Source organism: Narcine bancroftii, chromosome 8, assembly GCF_036971445.1.
Source record: "Narcine bancroftii isolate sNarBan1 chromosome 8, sNarBan1.hap1, whole genome shotgun sequence".
Lineage (NCBI taxonomy): Eukaryota > Metazoa > Chordata > Chondrichthyes > Torpediniformes > Narcinidae > Narcine > Narcine bancroftii.
The window spans coordinates 148,681,128-148,707,080 of record NC_091476.1 but is presented as its reverse complement, the minus strand read 5'-3'; the positions used below and the strand labels follow the sequence as shown (position 1 = coordinate 148,707,080).

General features: G+C 38.4%; 1 protein-coding gene and 1 long non-coding RNA gene across 3 annotated transcripts in view; one reads left to right on the top strand and one right to left on the bottom strand.

The window, feature by feature from the left end:
* LOC138741358 (uncharacterized) overlaps positions 1-25,953 on the bottom strand; it is a 93,477-nt gene that overhangs the window by 62,820 nt on the left and 4,704 nt on the right. Inside the window, exons 2-3 of one of the 2 annotated variants that reach the window (XR_011343466.1) lie at positions 12,627-12,719; positions 5,007-5,252 (exon numbers count right to left, since the gene is read on the bottom strand). This is a non-coding gene — a long non-coding RNA (uncharacterized lncRNA). Of the gene's footprint in view, positions 1-5,006; positions 5,253-12,626; positions 12,720-25,953 lie in introns of those variants that run through there. The other variant, XR_011343467.1, reaches the window with a different exon arrangement.
* Positions 464-25,953, top strand: matn1 (matrilin 1). Its single transcript, XM_069895293.1, is given in 9 exon segments — positions 464-502; positions 505-652; positions 4,604-4,947; positions 9,867-10,089; positions 11,741-11,863; positions 13,102-13,506; positions 15,170-15,319; positions 20,740-20,826; positions 24,800-25,953. Coding segments are annotated over 9 exon segments (1,572 nt in total). The 3' UTR covers positions 24,853-25,953.

Sequence of the window (25,953 nt, the reverse complement as noted above, 5' to 3'; positions counted from 1 at the left end):
GTTATTTCTTTGCCGCACGAATAAAATCAACAGAACATTGAGTGTCGGCTTAATTGTGCCGCTCAGAGCACCTTGGCTAATCGGCGAAGGAGAAGACAGAGAGCCCAACACAATTGTTTGAGATGACTCAATGAGAAAATATTAAAACCTTGAGCAACTGGTGGAGGGGGAGGGGGGGGGGGAACTACTATCTAAATGAATCAAACGCATTGAGAAATCTTTATCAAAATCTGTTTTAATCAAATTACAGTTGCAACTTCAAATGACAGAAGACCTGACGTGCGCTCAGTCAATCCGATATTTTTTCTGACCTTCAATGCGTTTTACTGACTCGATTGCTCCCTATTCATACGTTGCGGGGAACTAGATTAGACTAAAGGGTTAAATTTTAACGCATTTCCTGGATCTCTTTTGATGTATTTCCCACGTGTCAGGCGGCGTTCCAACCTCTGCCAGGGGTAGCATGTTAATACCTGGAACCGGCGCTACTCCCTGTTATACTGCAGCCTCCTCTCCACTCCCTGTCATACTGCAGCCTCGCTCAACAAGATGAAGGGACTTCTCACTCCACTTCTCCTCTCCACCTTAATCCTGGTTCAAGTTAATGGAGCTCCTAAACTTAAAGTAAAACCTGGTCCACAGACTCCAGCTGGTAAGATACATTTATGTACTTTGATTAGAAAGTATTTTAAAGTAATTATTGGAGAACTCACATCGTCCAATTCACGGTGGCATTTCAATATTATTCTGAAATGATGATGAATATTGGCAGTTCGTGTTATCTCCAATCTCCATGCAGGTAACATTTATTTGTTCAGCCTCTTCATTGGAACTTCGACCTCCTGTCACTTGCCGAATAAGGCAGCTGGGCTTTAGCAACTCCTTCAAGGGGCTTGGCATTTAGCCCTTTGGGCCCTGTTTTCCAGGTCCGCCAACAAGCGCATATACTCTGTGACCCTGTTTTCCGGGACTGGTTTTATACCCTACCACCAGCTGGTTCATTCTGGTGTTTGTTCTGTAGTTTCTCCATGAACCCAGTCCGGAGGATATATTATGAAGGGTTAAAAATGGCCGGAGTACAAAGAGTTAAACTCGAGACGAGAAAGGCAACAGCCACAAAGCAATACAATTATAATAATGCGGTAAACTGACTGAGAAATTGAAGCTAACTTTTGATAGACTTGCTTATAATTCATTCATTGGAGGAAACAATTTAATGTGGGATATGCATGGAAAATTGGGAACATTATATTTACTATTCAAAATAACCCGAAGGCATTGTAACCAAATAGCCACCAATATTGTTGCCCGAACTTGACATTGACCAGATATGAAACCAGAGAAATTCCACGTCCCTATACGTAATAAATACATCATTCTGCAATTTCAGTAATTATTGCACCCTCAAAAATGATGTTTAATGAGCTTGGGGAGGGAAAATACCAATCAGAATTACCTTTGCAGACCCACCACTTCATCATGGAATGGAATTGACTTGCAGCAGTTGGTGCACTCGCCTTGTAACTGTGTACTATTTACATCAAAAAGTGTGAAATATTAGGTTTCAACGAACACATTCAGTGTTCCAAAGTTCATCGTACACTTTCACTCTAGTGGATTGTATCATCTGACCAATTCTTGTGAATGCCTATTGCAAGCATCTGTATTTAAATATTGGCTGGTTCCTATAAAGTTCTCAGATGATTGAATATTGTTTGTGTCCCATGGTTCTTGGTACTTCGCCACCAGCTTGCAACTGCTTTTCAGTTCATGGAGGAGTTGGAATTGATACTGCAGGTTTGGAAGTGAAAAGTTGAACTTGATTCTTCGAAGATTTCCCGTTGAAAAATGTTTCACTTTTCTCAGGAATTGGTCATCAAACATTGTTCAGCCCAATATAAGGAATTCTATGTAGCAGCTTGAAAAATAGACTATGCAATCTATTGAGAAGTAAAGACTAACGTTTTAATGCTGCTATTACTTTTGTGCTTGTTAATTGGGTTCATTTCAGGCCACTGCTGAGTTCTCCAATTATAGCTGGTGGAAATACTTAATTCAGCTACCGTGTGTTTGGGAGAAAATAATTTCCTGCTGGAAGATGACATGAACATAAATATTGAATGGAATAGGGTGGCATTGGTTCCAGCCCTGTCCTAATAAATGCCTACTGTTCTAGTTCCAAGAATGGCTCATGAGGAGAGGGGCCTCATTGTACTGCTATACTAAAATAAACTATACAGGGTGCAGAAATAGGTGAGAAATCCTCGATGAAAAAAATCTGGCTAATAACAGCACCTTGACCATTTTAAAAATCAGTAATTATGTATGGTGTGAGCATTTAAAAGTATAAGTTCTAAGCATTGATTTACTTTGGTAAATTCAATAGAAGGTCTAATGTTAATATATAGCCGCAGTTTATGAATTTGTTCTGCAATGAAGCATCAGCCAGAGGCAGATCTTTGACAGTAATCATCCCCTATTTCCCTAGGAGCCAGCATGGACTCAATCTGTTGAGTGGCCTCCTCTTGCAGCATCACATCATACCAATCTAAAATGAAACTTGATCACCATATTTTTGTTGCACTGCCTATATTCAAATGGACAATTCCTAAATAATTTCCAACAAATTTTAATACAATTAAAAGATAACTGAAAGAACTTGTAGAGTAACTGCATTCTGAGAAATTGAGCTGGTTTCAATTTTAAAATCACCTGTATATTTCAGTAGTAAAACACAAAAGCTTGAAGATTCCATGGTTGAAGTAAAAACTCAATTGGTCAAACAGTGTACTTTATATAGCAAAGATAAAGATACATAACCAATTCTTTATGCTCTTTTCATATTTCCTTATTAAAAAGAAGGAAGCTATTTCAGGTGATCAACTCTATCCTAGCTCTCAGATCAATCCCAGTCATCCACTAATGTTTCCTTTTAAACTATTCTCCCCACATTACCAACAACTCCCCCCAGACATTATTAAGGAAAAATGATACGGCCTTGTTAATCTAACAACACATATCTCTTTATAATGTGGAAGGAAAGTGGAAGCACCCTTTGGAAATATATGCAGTCACAAGGACACTATGCAAACACCACACAGACAATGTCAGAGGTTAGGATTGAGCCTGGGTTGCTGGTGCAATGGAGCAGCCACTGTGTCACTCCCAAACAAAAATCATGGAAAAATATTGCTTTCTCCTTAATGTATGATGCAAATGTCCAACACCATTTAAACTTAATTTGTACAAATGCACCATTATACATCGGTAGGTTAAAACAAGCAGTACTTACCCTGTGAATAGTAAGACTCTGGAGAGTGTTGTGCAACAGAGAGACTTAGGAGTGCAGGTACCTTGTTCCATGGAAATGGCAACACAGATAGACAGGATGGTGAATGGGGATGTCTGGTATGCTTGCCTTCATCGGTCGGGGCATTGAGTACATGTTACAACTGTATAGAAGGGCTCAGGCTCAAAATGTCAGCAATATATCTTTATCTCCTATGGATTCTGCAAGACCAGCTGAGTTCCTCCAGCATTTGTGTGTGTTTTTAACTACAATCACAGCGTCTGCAGACTTTACGACTATGCCAACCATCTCATGTTGGCTTTATGGATACTGAATGCCCTGCCACGTATTTCTACCACTTCCTGTGAACATTGGGTGAGGGAGCAGCCAATCTTGGCTGCATTATTTGCCTCAATTCTCACTGTTCAGTCCAGGTGTGAACACCAGATGATCAAATATCCAAATAAAAAATCAGATGCTGGAAATCTTGTGATGTATTCCTTCAGACATATAATCCAATAATGGAAATACATCTGAAACTAAAACTCGTGGAGTTGATATAGCCGAGGAAAGGTAGGAGAAAAAAAGGAGATTATAATGAGTAAAGGAAGCAATTGTTTGCTAAATATATTGGCAGTACTCCAACAATGCTCTCAAAATATTGGTGCAGTAAGCGACAAAGTTATTTAAAGTGTATTTTTTTTACTTTCTTAATTACATGTTATTCATATATTTCATCAAACAATTTTTCTCCCATTTTTCCAATAGATTTTTGGAAAAATCACAACCATAATTTTCAGAAATAATGTGCTGTAATTGTTTTTAACTAAAAGAATTGTTTCACACGTTAAAATGTAGAAAGATAGAAAATAGAAAGAGTCAGAAATAAAGCTCAGAAAATCCAGGCTCCTATAAAGCCATCATGTAACAATTGGCATGATGTGGATGGACATTTACTGCACTCAACAAAATACTCTTCTGTGTAAGGGTCACAGGTAAAGTCAATGGAACCAGCTGGTTCTTGTTGAGTACAGTGTTTGAATAACTGCTACAGTAATGTGCCTGAGCACGTGCAACACTAAACAATCGGATACACTAATGTTGCTAAGAGTTGTCCTTTTGCTTCTATGCCATAAGAATGTAGTTTAAAAAGTATACCACTACCTACAAGACAAACATCTAACAAATGCTGCAAAATTGACACTTGATTCATGCTAAATAGTATTCGTTTTTCTCCAGCCATCTCTCATTTTTGTTTGCATCAATCTTTTGCCTTCTATCAGTTCCTTCTTTATTACTTTCTCTTTCGTGCAGGTCTATGCCGAACGAAACCAACTGATCTGGTCTTCATTATTGACAGCTCTCGGAGTGTTCGGCCTCATGAATTTGAACAGGTGAAAGTGTTTGTGTCCCAGGTAATCGAATCCCTTGACATTGGCCCAAATGCCACCCGGGTTGGGGTGGTCAACTATGCCAGTACTATCAAACATGAATTCACCCTCCAAGCACACAACAACAAGGCCAGCCTTCTACGAGCTGTTTCCCAGATCGAGCCACTCTCCTCTGGCACCATGACTGGCCTGGCCATCAAATTTGCAGCCAACATTGCTTTCAGCGAAGCTAGCAGGGCACGAGTGAAACCCAATGGCGTCAATAAGGTAAATGAGTAAACTTTTTGTTTTGAAGAACTTATTTGAACAGTAATATTTTAATCATCTTTTTACTTGATCAAAAATAAATTTATTATTATTCATTGGTACCAAAGGTCTGATCCATTTAGTTTGACTGTTTTTAGAGTTTCCATCTTCATCAAATGGCATGTTCTGAAGTCTGGTATCTTCTACACTGCTTCTGCTACATAGTAAAACCCCTGGTATGTGGCACCTTTGGGGATTGGTGGATGCCAGATAAGTGTATTTTCTGGTTGCTTGAGATTTAATCTAATGATGCCTAACTAATGCACCTGCATTAAGAATAAACAGTTTAAAAAACAAAAGACAAAAAAAACTATACTGTATTTACACTAAGCAAACTTCATGTGGATGAATTATATAAACCTTAAAAGCATTTTAATTTATTTTCAGTCACATTCTTTGAAAACATTAACCATCGCTGCATCTGCAGGTTCCTCCCCAGCATGGAGCTGCCCGAAAGATGAACAATAATATTATAGATAAATAACCCATCCCAATTTACAAATTAAGCCTCTAACTGGAGTGACTTTTAATAAGCATATTTAAGAAGTCACTTTAAGAGGGTCACCCCCAACGGTGAACAACATCAACCAGTTCTTCAGCCTCGGTGACACCATTGCTATTTTACACAATTTTATTCAAACAGCTGCTACAAACAAACCACAACCAAGGCACTCCACCAGCTGAATATTTTCTCCCATCTTCACCAAAAGTTTATGTCACGGGAGGCCAACCTTTTAATTTTGGCCCACGGGTATGTACCGGGTAGCTTAATTGTGGGCCGAAATGGCCTGTTACCATGCTGTATGTCTAAATTAAAAATTAAAATGGCTGGTCACCCCTGTTACTTCAGAGAACAGTTACTTTTACAATTTTAAATATGTATTTTTTCCTATTATTTTATTCTTATTTATTTTAATTTTTTAAATTTATTTTCCTTGATTTCATTTTGCTAATTTCTTGAATTCCAGATACCAGAAGTTTTCTGTAATGTAAAGTCCAAGATAACCAAATTTGATGCACTCAATCAGTGTATTTAATTCTCTAATAAAGATTCAACCGAAGATCACCTGTGTGATAAATCAATAAATACACTGATCATTTACAGTGGGTCACAGGATCATTGAAATGGACATAAAAATAACTCAATGTGAATTGGTTAAAATAAATTAAGGAAAATTAAGAATTAGAGCAGGACAGTTGGCCTTGTAATTGAGATCATAGCTGATCTTTCAGTTCTGCATGGCCATTGTGCTTCTAGCCCACCACTGATACATCCAAACCCAAGTCGCCGAACAGGTAGAACATTCATGCTAGAGATTAAAACTTGTAGTAGAACAAGGAAAGTAAGTTATTCCATCTACAGTACGTGGTGAAATAAACAGAATTAGTAGTACAGGGTGATTGCTTTTCATTAGAATGCTCAGGAATTAACCTTGACCATAAATTCAAGTTTTCTGTGTTACTCTGTAACACGTCCTGCTACCTTGCAGTTGTCATTGTGCCATAGATTTCTCTTAAGCGACATTTTCGGAGAATTCTGGTTCTCATGTGACTTTAATCAAGCTTTAAAAAAGGATTTATTTCAAATGGTTAAAGAAACTGAAAGAATACAAAGAGACTCCTGTTGTCGTTCTGGAGGAGGACCGTCTGAGTACAGCATAATGAATGTGCTGTGTGAAAATGTTTGACAAGGTAAGTCTGCACGATATTGAATGAAATTACACAAAATGCTTTAAGAAAACGTTATTTTTTAAAAAAAATTAAACTAATGAGGTCATAATGGACAGGAACTGACATCCATTAAAGATGTCGTCTTTAATGGTATGTTGGGGTGGACAGTAGTAGATGGCAGCGTTGAATGGCAGATACCTTCGTTCAATCAGAAAACCTGATTTCCTCTGCTCAATGCCATTCTGATACCTTGTGATCCATAAAACCTGTGAAATGCCTGCTTTCTCGAAAGTACCTGAAATATCTGATAGCTAGATACAGTGCCAACAATTCTCTATCAAAAGCACTGTACTTCAATTCTGGTGGTCCTAGGTGCTTGCTAAAGAAACCCAATTGTTTCCAATGCCCATTGATGTACTATTCAAGGACCCCTCCTACTGCCGTACTGGATGCATTCACTGTGAGGAAATCTGTTCTTGGGTGGACCAGCATTTCAGCATTAGCCAGCGCTTCCTTGGCATTGTTGAATGCTGCAGAAGATTCTTAGTCTCAAGTGACATCCTTGCCTTGCCGGACTCATTGGCGATAAAAGTTCACCATTCCAACAAACTCCTGGAGGCCTTTAACAGTACTGGGCTTAGTGAATGCCCAGATCGCCTCGACCTTTGCCAGTAGTGATTTTTGCTCTGTGTTTGTCGATTCTATGGCCCAGAAAGTCAATGGTTACTAACCTGAATTAACACTTGGTTGGATTGATGGTCAGCCAAAACTCATTCAAACAAATGAAAAGCTTGTGCAGTTGGGACAGATGTTCCTGATGACTGTGGCTAGCAATAAGTACGTCCTCTATGTATCTGAAGTTAAAATCAAGATTGCATCCCACTCTGTCCATTAAATATTGGAAAGTCGGCACAGCATTCTTGAGCCCAAAAGACATACTTCTGAATTCAAAAAAGGTCAAAGGGTGTAATAATAGCTGTTTTTAGAATGCCATCCAGGTAAACTGGGATCTGTTGATACCCCCAGACCAGGTCCACCTTGGAAAATGTACGAGTTCCCTACAGTTTGGATGCGAAGTCCTGCAATTGCAGTACCAGGTAGCAATCTGGTGCAGTAATCTCGTTCAACCTGCGGTAATCACTGCAAGGTCTCCATCCGCCTGTAGCCTTGGGTACTATGTGGAGCAGGGAGGCCCAGGAGCTATTGGACCAATACCCATATATTGGTATACCCATCCTTTCAATCTGCTTTTTGGCCAGATGAAGTTTACCTGGAGGGAGCCTGTGAGCTAGGGCAGGCAGCAGTGCCCTTTGGTTGGTATGTGGTGCTGCACTCCATGTTTTGGCATCGCCGAGATGAATTGTGGCATAATAATTGTGGGGAATTCTGCCAACAAACTGGCAAATTTATTCTCCGAAAGAGTAACAGAGTCTAAACACGGGGCTGGCAGCTTGGCCTCACTTAGGGCGAAGGTCTGGAAAGTGTTGGTGAACGAGCCTTCATGCCAACATATGCTTTCAGGCCATGTACTCTGAGAAAATCAGCTCCAGTAGCGGTTGTGCAACCACGGCCAATGTCAATGTCCATGTGAACTTAGTGGGATCCTATGTGTGCCAAATGTCTGGATAGTACTGCAGTTTATAGCTTTCAATGATGGCCCGGGTTTTCTGTTACGTGTCATGCCATGAAGGGGGAAGCACGCTGATCTCAGCTCCTGTATCCACCAAGAAACGCCAGCCGGAATATTTATCCCAGACATATAAAAGGCTGTCTCAATGATCAGCTGCTGCAGCCATGAGCAATAGCTGGCCCTGGTGTTTTCCCTGAAATGCACAGGGAGGTCGGCAGCAGTGAGCTGAGGGTAGAAATACCAATGGGTTCTATCTTCGTCCTATTGTCTCCTGGATGACTGGTGGTCTGACAACGGATTTAGTTGACCCTGCTGCTAGTCTAATATTGGGGTTGCACAGTCCTGCTCTTGTGAGTTGGATCTGGTGACCTGTCCTATGGACGTCGTGGTTTCTTGCTAAGCCCACCATAGAATTCAGCACAGGCCGCGACTCTCCATGGGTCACTGAAATCCCCATCAGCATGTGGATATCTTCTGGCAACTGCTCCAAGAAAGCCTGCTCAAAGGTGAGGCAGGACCTATGCCCTTCCACTAGTGCCAGCATTTCATTCATGAGTACAGAAGGGAGTCCTGTCTCCCAAGCTATCCAAGTGAAGTAAACGGGCCATTCACTCACATCGTGAGAGACCAAAGGTATGGATGAGCGCTCTTGAGCGCCATCTACTTGTCCTCCTCTGGTGGCTGCTGCAGAAAACTGGAAACTTAGTCTTAATCCGAGACAGCACCTACTACATAGTAGGTACCTCATGGAATCAGATGTTATCTGCTTCAACTGGAATTGGGCTTCTGCTTGGTCAAACCATACACATAGTTGTGAAGTTCAAAATGTTGGTAGTTTCAGAACCATGGCATATGTCAAAGAAAAAGTTTCCACGTCGGGGGTCACCAAAGTATTCTATATTGAGCTACTATAGACATTGCTGTACACATTGTCGAGTTGATATATACACTGTGCAGTCTAGTGCAAGAGTGACTCCTCCAGGCTTGCATGCTGGGCTTATATACATCATTGCTTCTGTCACATGGACAGGAAGTGACATCATTAGTGATGTTATCAGGCCAAAAATAACCTGTGTTGGATGCAGGTCAATTTCCTGCGTTTTCCACAGCACATCTGCCATTTTTGGAGCTGTTTGCTTGTTGGTAAGTGTGTCTCCACACTACTACTAATGCAATTTTTAAGTTTTAATTCTGGCTTTCACAACTTTCAAGTTTTATATTGTGGAAACAGATTACTCCAGCATGCTTCAAAATTAGATTGATTAGAAGATCTCCAATAGAGAAATATAACAAAAGTGTCATAACTGTGAAAGATTTTGTACATTTAGCCTGATTAAATATGTTTTCTTCTTGAGGACAATACCCATTGTTAATGCCTGTTTTATTCTGTTAAACACTTCAGAAAAACATTATCTAAAATTACACTATAGACATTTTGTAATTAGGATTTCATAACCATTACAAATACTGATGTAACTGTCTACCTTGATTTGCTTTATTCTGAAATGTAAATGAAATCAGCCATTCACTTGTTATTAATGCAAGAAACTGACCAAATTTATGCCCATTCTGCCACAAGGTAGCCATCATCGTGACTGATGGCCGACCCCAGGATCAAGTGCAAGATGCTGCCACACATGCCAAACAGAATGGCATTGAGATCTTTGCTATTGGTGTGGGCAGGGCAGAGCTGAACTCCCTGCGTGAGATTGCAAGTGAGCCACTGGAAGACCATTTGGACTATGTGGAAAGCTACAGTGCCATAGAAAAACTTTCCAAAAAGTTTAAGGAAGCTTTTTGTGGTGAGTAAAGCAGCAAAGGATATAGAAAGTTGTCATTCCTGTTGGGCAGCAGTCAAAACCTATCTCACGCTCATGACTGTGAAATTAAAAAAAGACTAACAATATTGGGCTGGTGTTCACACTGAACTTGGACTATTGCAAATCTTAATCCCCAATATTTTTCAGACATATATCAAGGGTTACAGTGGCGTGGAGCTGAGTGGGATGATGGGTCATCTCATGATTAGAATGGCAGAGCAGACACAATAGGCCAATGGGCCTACTTCTGCTCCTATATCTTGTGATCTTGTGATTGTATACAAACATAATTTGTATATATTTATTGAAAGGAGCTTAATAAAATTTAAACCAGAAAAAAAGGCATACACTAAATATGCTAACTCAATGCAATGAAACTTGGATTGAAGATTCAAGAAATTTTGGATCAATAATTTAACCTCTTTTGATTTTGTAGCCTTGAGTAACCATCAAATTTGCATTTTGAGACAGAGCAGGAGAGGAAAATCTAAACATGTGGCATAAGAAGTTATGGAAACTGGATCAAAAGAAATATTACACAATGAAATACCCAATGATTCTTAATCTTTTACAGTCATCCATTACACCCTGCAGTTAAAAGTATTTTCTCCCAGAGTTGGTTATCCTTGAACTATGCTTCGTTGTTGTCCTTACAACCAGAATTTCAGGTGCACTGGGAAAGAAAGTAACTTTTCAAATAATTTGTTGCAATTCAGCTGATCTATTTTTCAAAAAAATTCATGAGACTGGCTATGTGTTTACTATTTTTGGTAAATTTTAACGGCATAATATCCTTAAAATAAATACTGGGTCCACAATTTATCTTTGATTTAACTGATATCAGTAAGTCAGTTTGTATCCTGCATTGCTTGTAAGGAGTTTGTAAATTCTCCCCGTGTCTGCGTTGGGTTTTCTTCATGTCTCTGGTTTCCTCCCACTCTTCAAAGTATAACCTATAAATTGATTGGTATACATCTGATTTTTTTTTTAATACACAATTTGTGACAAATCTTTTCATTATTATGTAATTGTTCATGGAAATATTTTGGCCTTTATCAAAATCATTCTTATCTCTGAAAGGTCACTGTAATTCTAAACTAACATGAAACAGTGCTCGGAGTTTTGGAAGAATAAATGTTTTTGAATTAAATACTTTCGACATTAGATTTGGATAGGGAATTTCCTTGGGACTATTAGGCTTAAAATGGATGACACAACAGGGATAAGAATTAGGAGATTTTGATCACGTTTATGAAACACAAAATAGAAATGTCATTAAGGGGGTGAGATACTAAGCTGAAACCATTTTTTAAAATTGATTTAGCCACTCTGCCACAAGGCCATTGGAAGAGGTACAATCAGAAGAGGCTTTGGTGGATATGGTTTGTTAGATAATGTAGCAAGCAATTTTCATGGAAAAGAAATGAATGCAAGAGAAGCTAGATACCAGGGAACTGAGGTTCTATTGGTGCAGGATGAGTGGAAATGCAATAGTAGAAAATTTTGGCATATGCAAAAAATATATTTTTAGAATCAAATTGTCTTCTTGAAATTCTTTATGGCCAAATTTCCATTCAGAAATTCCTTATATTTTCTTGATGTTAAATGAAACTGCTTGAATTTTGTGTTTCAGTGGCAAATCTCTGTGCAAGTGGGGATCATGATTGTGAGCAGATCTGCGTGAGTTCTCCTGGCTCTTATAAATGTGACTGCAATGAAGGATTTACATTAAATCCAGATGGACGAACATGTGGCAGTAAGTCTTGATTCTGTATAGGATTTTTTTTTTAACTGTATATTGAAGTAACCCACACATCAACTTACATAAGATACATAAATATAGGACCAAGCCATTAGTCTGTTCAACTTTATCCAGTACTCTAACAAACAAAATTTAAGATGATTGCACAAGTTTACATTTAATGAATGACACTGACAAAAGGCAAAGGAGGAAAAACCCAACACCCAACCCCAACCAACCAATTTTCCCCTGCAACCGCTGCAACCGTGTTTGCCTGTCCCGCATCGGACTTGTCAGCCACAAACGAGCCTGCAGCTGACGTGGACATTTGCCCCCCTCCATAAATCTTTGTCCGCGAAGCCAAGCCAAAGAAGATCCCTGTATGCAAGTATTTGTTTAATGGTCAGATTATGAAAGGTAACATTGTTCTCTGTACTGTACTCTGCTATATCATCCTCTGTGTAAATTCACTTTTCCTCAAAAATCTGAATCAGTACTATACTGCCTGCAGCATTTGTTGATAGAAAACATTTTTTTTAATTTCATCCAATCTTTGAATATCTTTAATATCCCAAATAACTTTTCCTCAACACTGACTTTTTCTTCCAGGAATTGTTTATAACTATTAGACTCATCATGAATGAAGTGCCCAATTCCATTTATCACCATATTTATCATGTGCACTCTAAGACCAGAATGTACTCAGTAATATAGTTCCTACAAGACATGCAATTTGAATTTGATAACAGGTGAATCTTGAACACAACTTTACACTTACATTTGTAGTGCAAATATCCAGTAAATGTTGTGAACGTTGCTTGAATAAGATGATAACTATTCCTTTTAGCTCGTTCATATCATTTAACAGCTTCTATAAAAAAAGATTGTACATTTCTGTTATCTAATCTAAATATTATAAAATTCCCAATTAATACCTTAGATTCCAAATAAAATGATACTTACAAAGTGCTATTCACTTAAAAAAAAAACACATAACAGGAATTTCTTTATTGTTGTAAACCAGGCAATGTAGACTAGGCTATCAATGCTAAGCAAAGACTCTTTTTAATTTTAAAATATCTTATTATTGGTTTATTTTCAAAGAAGAGCTGGCTCTTTTAAGAATGGACTATTCTTCTAAGCTGGAACTTGTATCTCTACTGTGCCTGCTGTCCTTGGTCCTGAAAATGTGAACGCTATGACAGAAATTTCAATTCTTCCTTTATTAATGGTTGCTTTTAATTTTCTTGCAGCTTGCAGTTCAGGAGCTGTGGATGTAGGTTTCATTATCGATGGATCAAAGAGTGTGAGACCGGAAAACTTTGAACTGGTGAAAAAATTCATCAATCAGATTGTTGACTCCTTAGATGTCGGTGACCAGAAAGCACGTGTTGCTCTTATTCAATACTCGAGTTCAGTCAGGACAGAATTCCCCCTCAACAAGTTCAAAACAAAACAAAGTATTAAGGCTGCAGTCAAGAAAATGGAGTACATGGAGAGAGGAACAATGACAGGCCTGGCTCTGCAACATCTGGCCGAAAAGGTTTTTGTCCCATCTCAAGGAGCAAGAGAAAATATTCCAAAAGTTGGAATTGTTTTTACTGATGGACGCTCACAGGATTATATTAATAATTATGCTCAAAAGATTAAAGATCAAGGTAACACTGAAAAAAGTCCTTATTACTGTATCCTACACTCATTGTGTGGGAGGAAATTGCAGGAGGATGGGAAAAGAGCTGAGAAATAGAATTACATTAGAATCCCCATTATCCGGCACTTATGGAGATTGCAGCTGTCACATATGTGAATTTTCTGGTTCTCTGAGGCACACTCTTACAATGCCTAACTAATACACCTATATTAAGAATAAAAAGTTTAAAAAACAAAACACAGTGTAAAATCTAACGTAATTTGACAAAAAAAATCAGTATTGTAGTCTTTAATTATGTAAAATTTACTTTAATCAGGCAATTCCCATAATTTACAGAATTTAAATTGGAGCCCGGGTTGCTGGAGTTGTAACAGCGTTGTACTAACTGCTACATTAACCGTGTTGATGTCATAATTAACACCCTCCCCCCCCCACATTTTTACAGAGAGAGCCTTACTAATATACTTAATAATATACTAAAAAAGATTTTACAAAGCAGGGACAGGGAGACACATTGGGTGAGTCATCGGCCAGCTCTTCATCAAGGGCACCACCATTTTATTCAAACACAACTTTATTGAAACTATTCGAACAGTCGCACAACCGGGGCACTCTGCTGGCTGAATATTGTCAGTCGTCTTCACCATGGGGTTGTATGTTGTTTCAGAGAACATCTATTTTTACAATTTTAAATGTTTTTTTTATTTCAATTTATTTACTTATTTGTTTCCTCAAATTTTTTGCTGGTTGCTTGAATTCTGGATACTGAGGATTTTACGGTAATTAGATAGACCTGTCAAAAATCCAGCACGAGGACAGTACTATGCTGTAAAATGTATATTCTGTATGAAAACTGTGATGATACTTTCCCCTTGCTTTGCTGAAGTCCCATTAGCTAGTATTTGTTTACAATTAAGATTTTAAATGCAAGCCTAATCCTAACTTCCTTTGAATTTCTCATTTGAGCTCCATATCACAAAATTTGTGAGAGCAATGTGAGATTCTCTCTCTTTCCCCCCCCCCCACCCCACCCGCCCCCCCCCCCCCCCCACTCCCCAGCCCTACAATTAACTCTTCCCTTCAGTTAATAGCTGCCTGAGGAAAGAGCTACTTTGGGTAAACCAGTTCTCACTGTGCTAATCTGCCCCATTATACATTTCAGTGCATTCCATTATTTACAATAGCTAGTACATTGAGAGAGTCAATTATAAGGTTGAATCTTATTTGTGGCAACATTGTTCGTGGACAATGAAGATGGTATCCATCGGCAAACTGGACATAGAAAATTATGGCTGGCTGATCAACCTGAGATTAAAGCCCCACTATGCCACAACAGTTCCCTTCTCTTCCTTGTTTGAGGGAGACAAAAATTAACATCTGTTCCTTCTCCAGAAAAAAAATGTAGTTAATTGCACACAGGTAAGGAATTGGGCTTGGGAACATTCGGTTCTGTCAGCTCAGCGGAAATATCTATTTAATTATTGCATGGCACAAGATCATTTAAATTTTTCTACGTCGTGTGATCTTTTTGAGCCTCATTTTTTATTATTGTGGCAGAACAATGTCAGATACGTGTTACAATATTAACTATACAACAATGCCCATCGGCTCCTACGTATCAAAAAAGATTTTCAAAATGCAATCAATAATTAATGTTTTGCCTTTTTTAGGAATTAAGATGCTTGCGATTGGAGTGGGAAATGCACTTGAGGAAGAATTGAGGACAATTGCTTCAGATCCGGTTAAGGATCATTATTATTATACTGCTAACTTCAAAACAATGAATCTAATTGCAGACAAATTACAGGTTAAAATATGTGGTAAGGGTTTTTTTTTCTTATTTCAAGAGAGTTAAACCTCTCAAATCCAGAGGTTTTCATTCTTTTGACATAGGGAATCACAGCAAACAGTTATATGTTGTTAGCATTCTGTAATAGATTTCTAAATATAAGATTGAGGAGGAAACAATTTCATCTTATTATTAATTTAAAACAGATATAGAATTTTGTACTGTTTATTTGGAGATTGAATATTCACATACAATAAATTTGAGTTGGAAAGATTGTTGAGGAGTAGTTACAGCCTTGCCCATTATTAAGAATTTTGTATTTCATACAATCTGGTAATCAAATGCCCCTACAGCTAGAGATGCCAATATTCATGTATCCATTAACCCATAATCAAATTCAAAGAAAGTTGGGTATGGTTGATGGATATGGGTTACTCAAAGGAATACAATGGTTCCATTGCAAAAGGAATTTCAACTAGCTTGCAGAACATACACAGAATACAGTACAATGGAAGTTTAGGTTAACCCTATCAACTTTCCCTGTACAGAATGAATCAATGGTAAACTATGAAATGTGCTGCAAAAAAAGCTGAAATATTTGTGACAATTTTTTTAATGCTCATCATGTTAAACGTGCAATCTGATTTTTAAAAATTCCCTCACCTTGTTTTCAGTACTATCCTTGCGATTACATTTTTTTTAAAAACATACAGCATGGTAACAGGCCCTTTCAGCCCATGAGCCCATACGGCATAATACACCCAATTATCTGACAACCCCTGAATGCTTTGAAGGAAACCAGAGCACCTGAAGGAAAGCCACACAGATATGGGGAGAACATACAAACTCCTTACAAAAAGCGCTGCATTCGAACTCAAGTCACTGGCACTGTAATAGCATTGTGCTAAACGCTGCACTAACTGTACCACCCTCTTCTGTTCTTTCCATCTGTGGGAATACCTGGGCACACAGATCAATTAGATATAACTATAATGTCCATTCAAATGATATTAACCATTTACAAATGATGACTCAATTTTAGTCAATGAAATGCCAAAAACTGCAAAATGAACATTATAATATAAAGAAATGATACTGAGAATGAATGTGACAATATTTATATAATTCCCAAGTCAAAAGGGAATCTCTCAAGGTTTATTAAAAGGGCATAAGATGTAGGAGCAGAAGTCAGCCATTGGGCCCATCAAGTCAGCTCCCCATTCCATCATGAGTTGATCCATTCTCCCACAGCCCCACTTCCCTGCCTTCTCCCCACAACCTTTGATGCCCTGACTATTCAGATAGCTATCAATCTCTGCCTTAAATACACCCAATGATCTGGCCTTCACAGCTGCCAATGGCAGCAAATTCCAGAGGTTCACCACTCTCTGGCTAAAGAAATTCTTCCACATCTCCATTTTAAATGGGTGGCCTTCAATCCTGAAGTTGTGCCCTCTTGTCCTTGACTATCCTACCATGGGAAACAATATAACATATGGTGTTATTAAAACAAAATTGCTAAACAATAATCTGTAAGCACATATGAAGTGTCCACATTATAAAACATGACAGAAAAGCAGAAAAAATGGGGCTTCCAATTAAAATGCAAATAGCACTACAGTATCAAGGTAACATGTTTAAAAATTAATATGAACACAGATTTTGTCCTGTTCAAAACCAGAAAGTTGGGAGATCTATTGGGGATTTGTATTTGTTTTTCCACCAGATGAAATGGCAATACAAAATAGTGATTTATATACCATTCATAATAGATAATTACATGAATACTCTAGATGTATTGAATGTCAACCATGTAACTTTATTCACTCTATTCATACCACCAGAGATGTTATATAAATATTGATATGGAACAAGAATAAGGTCTATATCTTAGTAAAATTAAACTTTTCACTAAAGCAGTGAAGTCACTTCAGAAAATTGAATGAACTGCTTTAGAATGAGAAAAGAATAGTTTGAAGAAGACGTCAGAACAGAAGAATTGCTCAGCAAGTCAGGCAGGACCTCTGGAAAGAGATGCAGAGTTAACATTTCAGGTCAGGTTCTCTTTACAGAACAGGGAGACAAATAAATTGCAAGTTTAAATTACAGAGGAAGTGGCATGAGTGATGGATAGGGCATAGAGAATATCTGAGGTAGGTTGGGACCAACTCAAATGGGTTGGATTTTCATAGTTTGTTTGCCTTTAGTATTTGTTGCTGATATCAGGTCTGGGAGACATGCCCAGCTAGTCAGGCTATACTAATGATAAGAGAAAAACTGACTAAAATGACAGATAGATGAACAACACCAGTTCTGATATAGACAGAAAGAAAATGTGTTATCTAAATTTGAAGAATCTAATATTTGAGATCAGCAGAAAAAGCGGTGATGTTTCACAAATTTGCACTTGGCCTTATTGTAACAATGCAGGAGGCCACAGAAAGATAGGTCAGAGTGGGATGGACAGAGCAGCAAAAGCTCAGGGGTTATGGAATGAGTGCAGATGTTCTGCAAAGCAATCACCCAATCTGTGGTTGTTAGTTCAAATGTAGAAGAGGTCACACTGTGAAAACTAAATGCAGTGGACAAGATTGGAAGACGAGCAAATGAATCAGTGCTTTGTCTAGTGTTACGAGCCCAAAACCCAGCAGCAATAGACATTCACCAAGACAAGTGGCTTTCAAAACAAAAGTTATTTTTAATCAACTTCAAACATGAAAATAGAATCAAACTTTAACTTAACTCTATAATTAACTAACCCAAATAACCCCCTTCTAATTTTAAGCGCACATGTATGTAATGTGGAGGTAAATTCAAGAAAAGTTCTTTGGTTCACAGTTCAATCTCACTTTTCCTTCTTCCAAGTTCTCTGGTTGCACAGAATTTAACATGTAAAGTTCACCAAGCTTGGTGCTTGAAAGATAAATGTTTACCGCTCAGGAAGGTTCTTGTAGGGTTTGGAGAGAGAGATATTTGTTGCTCCAGGATTTCCACAACTGAGGTACCACCACTAATCACCTCAGGGTCTTGCTGATGAAACTTGCCCCATCAGGGTCTTCTAGATGGTAACCTCTTTCTTCAAGCTACCACAGAGTTTCATTCCTTCCTCTATTTCAAGAGAAACGTCAGACTGATAGCACTTCCAGCCATCTATTGCTCTGGAACTTGCTTTCATCAGTTTCAAACAGTTTTCCCTGAATTGCACTTTTCAGTTACTTGTCAGTGTCCCACACATTGACTGACTGACTGAGCTGTTAACTCAACTCTCTCTCTTTTCCAACTGAAACTCCAAAGAGAGCATGTGACTCATGTCTTGCAAAACCCCCATCTTCTCCAGCAAACAACAGGAGTTCTTTCTTCTGCTCTATCTGTTGTTATCTTTGGTAAACAATCCAGAATTGACCTTTCTGTGAGCACTTTGCAGAAAGGGTACTGATCGATAGCTTGACTCCAGCAAGACAATGGTCAAGCATTTTATGAGGTCAGTTCAATTAATACCTACTTGTGAAAGGTGCTTACATTCTCCAGAGATCTTGCAATGTAATTCTTCAGTCTTTCAAATAAGATCTGTTTTAAACTGTGTGTATGTATGTGACCTACTCTAAATCTTATAAATTCTCCCCAAATATTAATATTGATACACTAGAAAGACTCTTTGGTTCGCTAGATGGTGCAAAGGGAAGATGTTTCTTTCTTTCTTTGGCTTGGCTTCGCGGACGAAGATTTATGGAGGGGGTAAAAAAGTCCACGTCAGCTGCAGGCTCGTTTGTGGCTGACCAGTCCGATGCGGGACAGGCAGACACGATATTAATATTGATACACTAGAAAGACTCTTTGGTTCGCTAGATGGTGCAAAGGGAAGATGTGATTGCATAGGAACTGCCATATGATGCAGAGCAGTTCATGAAGACATAAAAACTGCTAGAGATTCATGAAGAGAGTGATCCCTTCATAGTACTTATAAGGGGAGAAGGGAACCTGCCCTGTGATGGAATTATATTGGACTCTTTTTATTTTGTCCAGAAGAAGAGTGTGGGAAAGCAGAGATGTAGAAAATAGATGTGATCAAGGTCTCTGACAACTATGACAGAAAAGAAGCAGGTTAAAAAGGATCACTTTTTACTGGCACCTGTGCTAAAAATCTCATTGTCAGAGCAAATGCAATGGAGAATGAGGGACTAAGAGAATGAAATGGAATTCCTACATGAGGCAGGCTGTGGGGAGTTTGACGGTTTGCTTTGGTGGCTAGTCTATTCCTTGAGATGGAGATAAGAACAGGGCAGAGTAAAAGATGGACCAAGTGAAGGTGAAAGCTGGGTGCAAATTAACAGCAAAAGTAATTTTTTTTTGACTACTTTATGCAGGCATACAGTCACTATGCACCAAAAATATCTTTGTTTTCAAAGTTCCATAACTGTTTGAAATTAACCAAATAATGCTTAAATTCTATGTGGGATTTCATATTGCTCTTCACATTTAAGTTTGTACATTTAAGTTTTCACACACTGAAACACTTATGAATGTTTTTATGAGAAAAGTTCAATTTCTGATTTGCAACTTGTCCATATCAATGCCATGAATTTTACTTGATGCCAAAGGTAACTAATGTTGGAGAGTTTGTAATCAATGATGCTGGTCTTCAGCAAAGCCATCACTTCTCAGCCAACACAAATTCCAGAATAGTGTGTTACACAAAATATCAAAGTGAAAAGTATCACCGAGGAATGACTGAATGAGAACCACATTACATAAATTTGGATTTAAGAATTCAGAAAGCAAAACAAAACTGCAGATTCTGGAAGTCAAAACCAAAATCAGAATTATTTATGTAAGTTTATATGTTAAACTCAAGAAAAATATTTTAAAAAGAAAAAGGAAAAACAGAAAATACTGGTGATACTCATTATGTTAGGCAGCATCTGTGAAGGAAAAAAAAATTAAATTAAAATTTTTAATTTGGACATACAGCAGGGTAACAGGCTATTTTGGCTCAGGAGTCTGTGCCGCCCAATTTACATCCAATTAACCTGCTCTCCCGGTTCCTATTTGAACAGTAGGAGGAAACTAGAGCCCCCAGGTAAAACTCACACAAACATGGGAAGAACATATAAACTCCTTACAGACAGTGCGGATTTGAAGCCAAGGCCCGATTGCTGGCACTGTAAAGGCATTGCGCTAACCACCACACCAACTGCGCCAGCCTTAATGTCTTCAGTTAATGACCCTACAACAGAACAGTCCTGATAAAGGATTGTTGACCTTAAATACTACGATTGTTTTTCTCTCCACCGATTGTGTTTGATCGGCTGAGTATTTTTTTTAGAAGGTGTGTTGATACACCAACAATTTAACATGTATCTATAGACTGCAATATTTTATTTACTATTAAAGGTCTGTACTGTGAACTGCAACTATGGTTCATTTCCTATCACATTTTACTTTTGTTTTCAGCTCCCCCTAAAGACCCATGTGCCTGCGAGACACTTGTGGAATTCCAAACAAAGGTTGAGAAAATGATTAAAACATTGACATCCAAACATATCCTTTTACTCTCATGTGCAGCTTGTCATAAATATATTTTAAAATAAAATTAGTTAAAACATAATTGAATTTTAAAGGAGGTAGCGTGTCAGGTTCATTTTGGAACTTTTATTGCAATTTTGTTATTACTGCTTGTGCTCAACCTGCATTCTTGGTAACAAGGAATGATTAGCTGTACTCTCAATCATTTACAAGATTTTGTTAAGGATTATCTATTTGTCCATGGAACCTGGAGGCAAGTTCCTTGTCAGGATGAGGTCACAAACCTGCAAGAACAGATTTTTGACATAGTCCTTACCATACAACTGCAAGGCTGCTTTAAATGGGAGTTGCTGGCCATATAACGCTCATTGGTAATCTGAATGACTTCTTGGACTGGAAGCTGTCTTAAAGACTGAAGTCTTCAAGAAAAGAATAGGTAAGTAGGATAATTATTCCAGAGAAGAGGTCTAATGCTGGGTGAGTGCAATTTCAGAAGTTCATCATTAATGAGATCATCTGAGGGAGGTGGAACAAGGTAGCTTTTTAATTGTGGGAGGGATGCAGATTGTGTTCAGAGGTACGTTCAATTTATGGGGAGGATCAAGCAGATGCTGAGATGTTTCATGGGTAGCTTGTTGGTACTGGAAGAAATACTCTTGGTCCCCTACACTATATTCCAAGCCACAACATAGTTTTACCTCAAGAATAGGCTTTCTTGGCTGCTTTCAAAGGTACCTTCCTGAAGACTAGCAAAGCATAAGAAAGAGTTAACTATTATCAATAGAGACCAAGAAATCATGCCAAATAGTAAAACCATAATTTAAAGATATTACCAACTTCCCTTCTGTATAAATAAAAACATGGAGGGATAAAACAAAGGAGCAGAAATTATGAATATTATGTAGGTTCATACTTTTCAAAAAAACATGAATGTGAAACAAAACTACCACTTTTGCTCCAATGTTGAGATTAAACGCGACCTTCCACCAAACAAACCAAAGTCCCCACCTGTGGATCTCTAACATTCCAACACATTTGTTAGAATATAAACTCATGATAGCAAGGGAAGCATATGTCGGCTTTTTGTTAGCCTCATTCCCTTTCCTCACAGCCCAATAAATTTATAATCCTTGTGAACTTTTCACAACCTTTTTAAAAGTTGTGTTTTGCCCTGCCGCCACTTCCATCATCACTTCAATGTGTACCTTCCAAATCCTTCAGGGAAGGAAATCACTCGGAGACACATGTGAATCCACTTAACCCTAATCTTCCTTTGAAATTGTCCAGCAATCCTATCAGTTCAAAGGTAAATTATTAGGATAAGGAGTGAATCTAGTTCAGCCGATAACTCCTACGTGTCACGAAAGAATAAAACAAAAAGTCCAGATCATAACTACTTGTGATGTGTAAATACTTTTTTTTCTCATGCCAATCATTTTAAGAGGTTTCCTTTTGGGTTTCCACCAATGTGAAGCTTCTTCATTCAGCTACGAAGATTCTGAATGCCAAACAAAATCACCTCAACTTCCTCTCTTCTGATGAGAAACCCAATTTTCTCCAGTCTATCAATATAAATAAAGTCCCTCATCTCTTCAACCAACTAAGGAAAACAGAAATGCTGAGGAACTCAGCAGGTTTCGCAGCATCCATGGGAGGTAAAGATATATTTCCGATGTCTTGGGCCTGAGCCGTTCTTCAAAGGTATAAGCAAAAAACAGCCAGATGTCTGAATTAAAGACTGGGGAAAGAAAGGGAGAAGAATGGGAGGGGGAAGGAGTCCAGACCAACAAAGAAAATGTGTTAATTGGATTTAATAAAGGGAAAGGTCAGGACTGATTATGGATCTGTGAAAGGAGATGGCGGGAAAAGGAAAGAAAGAGAGAGAGAGAAAGAACTAGAGGAAAGGAGAGAGAGAGAACTAGAGGAAAGGAGAGAGAGAGAACTAGAGGAAAGGAGAGAGAGAGAACTAGAGGAAAGGAGAGAGAGAGAACTAGAGGAAAGGAGAGAGAGAGAACTAGAGGAAAGGAGAGAGAGAGAACTAGAGGAAAGGAGAGAGAGAGAACTAGAGGAAAGGAGAGAGAGAGAACTAGAGGAAAGGAGAGAGAGAGAGAGAACTAGAGGAAAGGAGAGAGAGAGAACTAGAGGAAAGGAGAGAGAGAGAACTAGAGGAAAGGAGAGAGAGAGAACTAGAGGAAAGGAGAGAGAGAGAGAACTAGAGGAAAGGAGAGAGAGAGAGAACTAGAGGAAAGGAGAGAGAGAGAGAACTAGAGGAAAGGAGAGAGAGAGAGAACTAGAGGAAAGGAGAGAGAGAGAGAACTAGAGGAAAGGAGAGAGAGAGAGAACTAGAGGAAAGGAGAGAGAGAGAGAACTAGAGGAAAGGAGAGAGAGAGAGAACTAGAGGAAAGGAGAGAGAGAGAGAACTAGAGGAAAGGAGAGAGAGAGAGAACTAGAGGAAAGGAGAGAGAGAGAGAACTAGAGGAAAGGAGAGAGAGAGAGAACTAGAGGAAAGGAGAGAGAGAGAGAGAGAACTAGAGGAAAGGAGAGAGAGAGAGAGAGAACTAGAGGAAAGGAGAGAGAGAGAGAGAGAGAACTAGAGGAAAGGAGAGAGAGAGAGAGAGAACTAGAGGAAAGGAGAGAGAGAGAGAGAGAACTAGAGGAAAGGAGAGAGAGAGAGAGAGAACTAGAGGAAAGGAGAGAGAGAGAGAGAACTAGAGGAAAGGAGAGAGAGAGAGAGAACTAGAGGAAAGGAGAGAGAGAGAACTAGAGGAAAGGAGAGAGAGAGAGAGAACTAGAGGAAAGGTGATGAGGATGAAGTGAGGGGGGGTGGAGGTTTGACAGAAACCGGAGAAGTGCCAAGACGGAAAAGGAGGTGTTGCTCCTCTAATTTGTGGTTGGCCTCAGTCTGGCAATGCATGAGAGCATAGATAGTCATGTCAGCAAGGAAATGGGGTGGGGAATTGAAATGGGTGGCCACTGGGAGATCCATGCTATTGTGGCAAACAGAGCTGAGGTGCTCAACAAAGTGATCTCCCAGTCTGGACCCAGTCTCTCTGAGGTAGAATGGGACTACTGGATGCATTAGTAAAATTTTGTGTCATACTGATGCCTTTAAGTGCCCATGAACAGCCAAGACCATAGGTTTTATTCTAATGTAGCAGGGATTAGGAAACAGGTCATTGTACTGAGGTAAACTGGGTACTGTCAGCAGGTCAAGTGACGTATGTGTAAAGAGAAAGATAGTTTGCAAAGACCCTTCATCAAAACTAGAAAAAAAAATAATAAATGTAGTTTTAGGTTGCATAGAAAGTGGAGGGAAGAGTGATTGGGACAAAGGAAATATCTTTGATATGGTCAAGTCAAATGGGTTAATGGGGCATTTAGGATGTTATGTTTCTTTGCCTATGCAGGACTGTGGGACATGGAGAGAGGAAAAATAAGCTAAAAATCACATTTTTTTAAAAAAATGTTTATTTCAGATATCTAGCAACTGTGTTCTTATTGTCATTTACAGTTGCTCAAATATCATTCAGTTCCCTTTATAATATTTTGTTCAAAATGAGTATCTGCATAACAAGTTGCATTTATGTTTTGTCCAATCAAACTGTAAAAGTATGTGGCAACTTTATGAAGCTGTATAGAGCTTATTAGACGGGAGGTTTTTCTCTGATGCAGACCAAAGGAATTTCGTAGAGGGGAATCGACGTGTATGTGGACCTGAGTCCACAGACAGATCAGCTCATTGAATGGAAGAGCAGGCACAATGGGCAAGATGGCCAACTCCTGCACCTATTATGCAAAAGAGCTGGCAAAGTTTGAGTTTCAGTGTCTTGACTGGTGTAAGGATGCAACATGGTGTGACTAACTTTTAAATAAACGTACAGGTTTATAATTTACATATTTGATTCATTTAAAATGCTAAACAACTTTTAATGAAGACTCTGTGGTTCAATATTTTGAATGAAATTATGGTCCTTAACTATCTTTATACTAGGTACCTTTGCAAAAAAACTGGCAGCTCTTGAAAACAGAATTCTTGTCTAGTGGATTCTGCTGTACTTTTCCTGACAGTTGTTAACATCATCAAATATACTGAAAATATGCTTATTTAATATACAAGAGCATCTGAATTACTAAAAAAAAAGCTTTCATTTTAAAGTCTAGTCTAGTTATCTTCTTATAAGGGAACACTATAACAATAAGGAGCCATTTTCATTCAAACAAGGCTCCATGAAATATATTGGAAACATTGACATTTTAGGCAATATATTTTGTATATAAAATAAAGAAGATATCAAGTATGAAAATAAATCCTGATTTCATTTGTATTTATATTGTAATTTACTTGTTTGATACTAATTTTGCCTAGAAATTCTGTTCACTGGTAAAAAATAAAGTCTCATAATAAAAAGCATGTGTTCTGTAAGTTGATCAGTGACAAACTATATGAAATACAGAAACAATCTTTCAGACATTCATTTGCATTGTGAGGTAAAATATTATATCTGTGGAACTTTTAGACAAAATCTAAAAATTAAAGTGGTTAAAATTTGTGTGTGGCAATGCACTAGAGTTTCAATTGCCTACTGTACTCGCCTTCTAATCATAGGATCTATAGGCTTTAACAGATGTGAATATCAGTGGAAAGTGTCACATCAGTGGGCATCTTTATGGCATCTTCTCAGGGCAAGGTGCCAAAGGCGTAATTCTAATTCAAAATGTCTTATGTTTAATTTTTTTTAAATTAGATTGTTAAATTTAGATATACAGCACAGAAACAGGCCCTTTCAGCCCTTGAGCCCATGCTGCCTCAATACACCCAGTTAACCTTCAAACCCCGGTATATTTCAAACAGTGGGAGGAAACCGGAGACCCCAGAGGAAACCCACACAGACACGGGGAGAACGTACAAATCCCTTATAGTCAGCATGGGATTCGAAACCCATCCTGATTGCTGGCACTTTAATAACGTCGTGCTAACCGCTTTGCTAACAGTGTCATCTCACGTGTCTTTTTAAAATTTAGATATTTATGTGAGTATATTTAAGAAGAAAATGTATCATGGATTATTCAGAGTTTTGTTTGGATGTTTTGTTTTGTCACTTTGATAAAACTATTGTGTCAGGAAATAAGAGAAAAATAAAA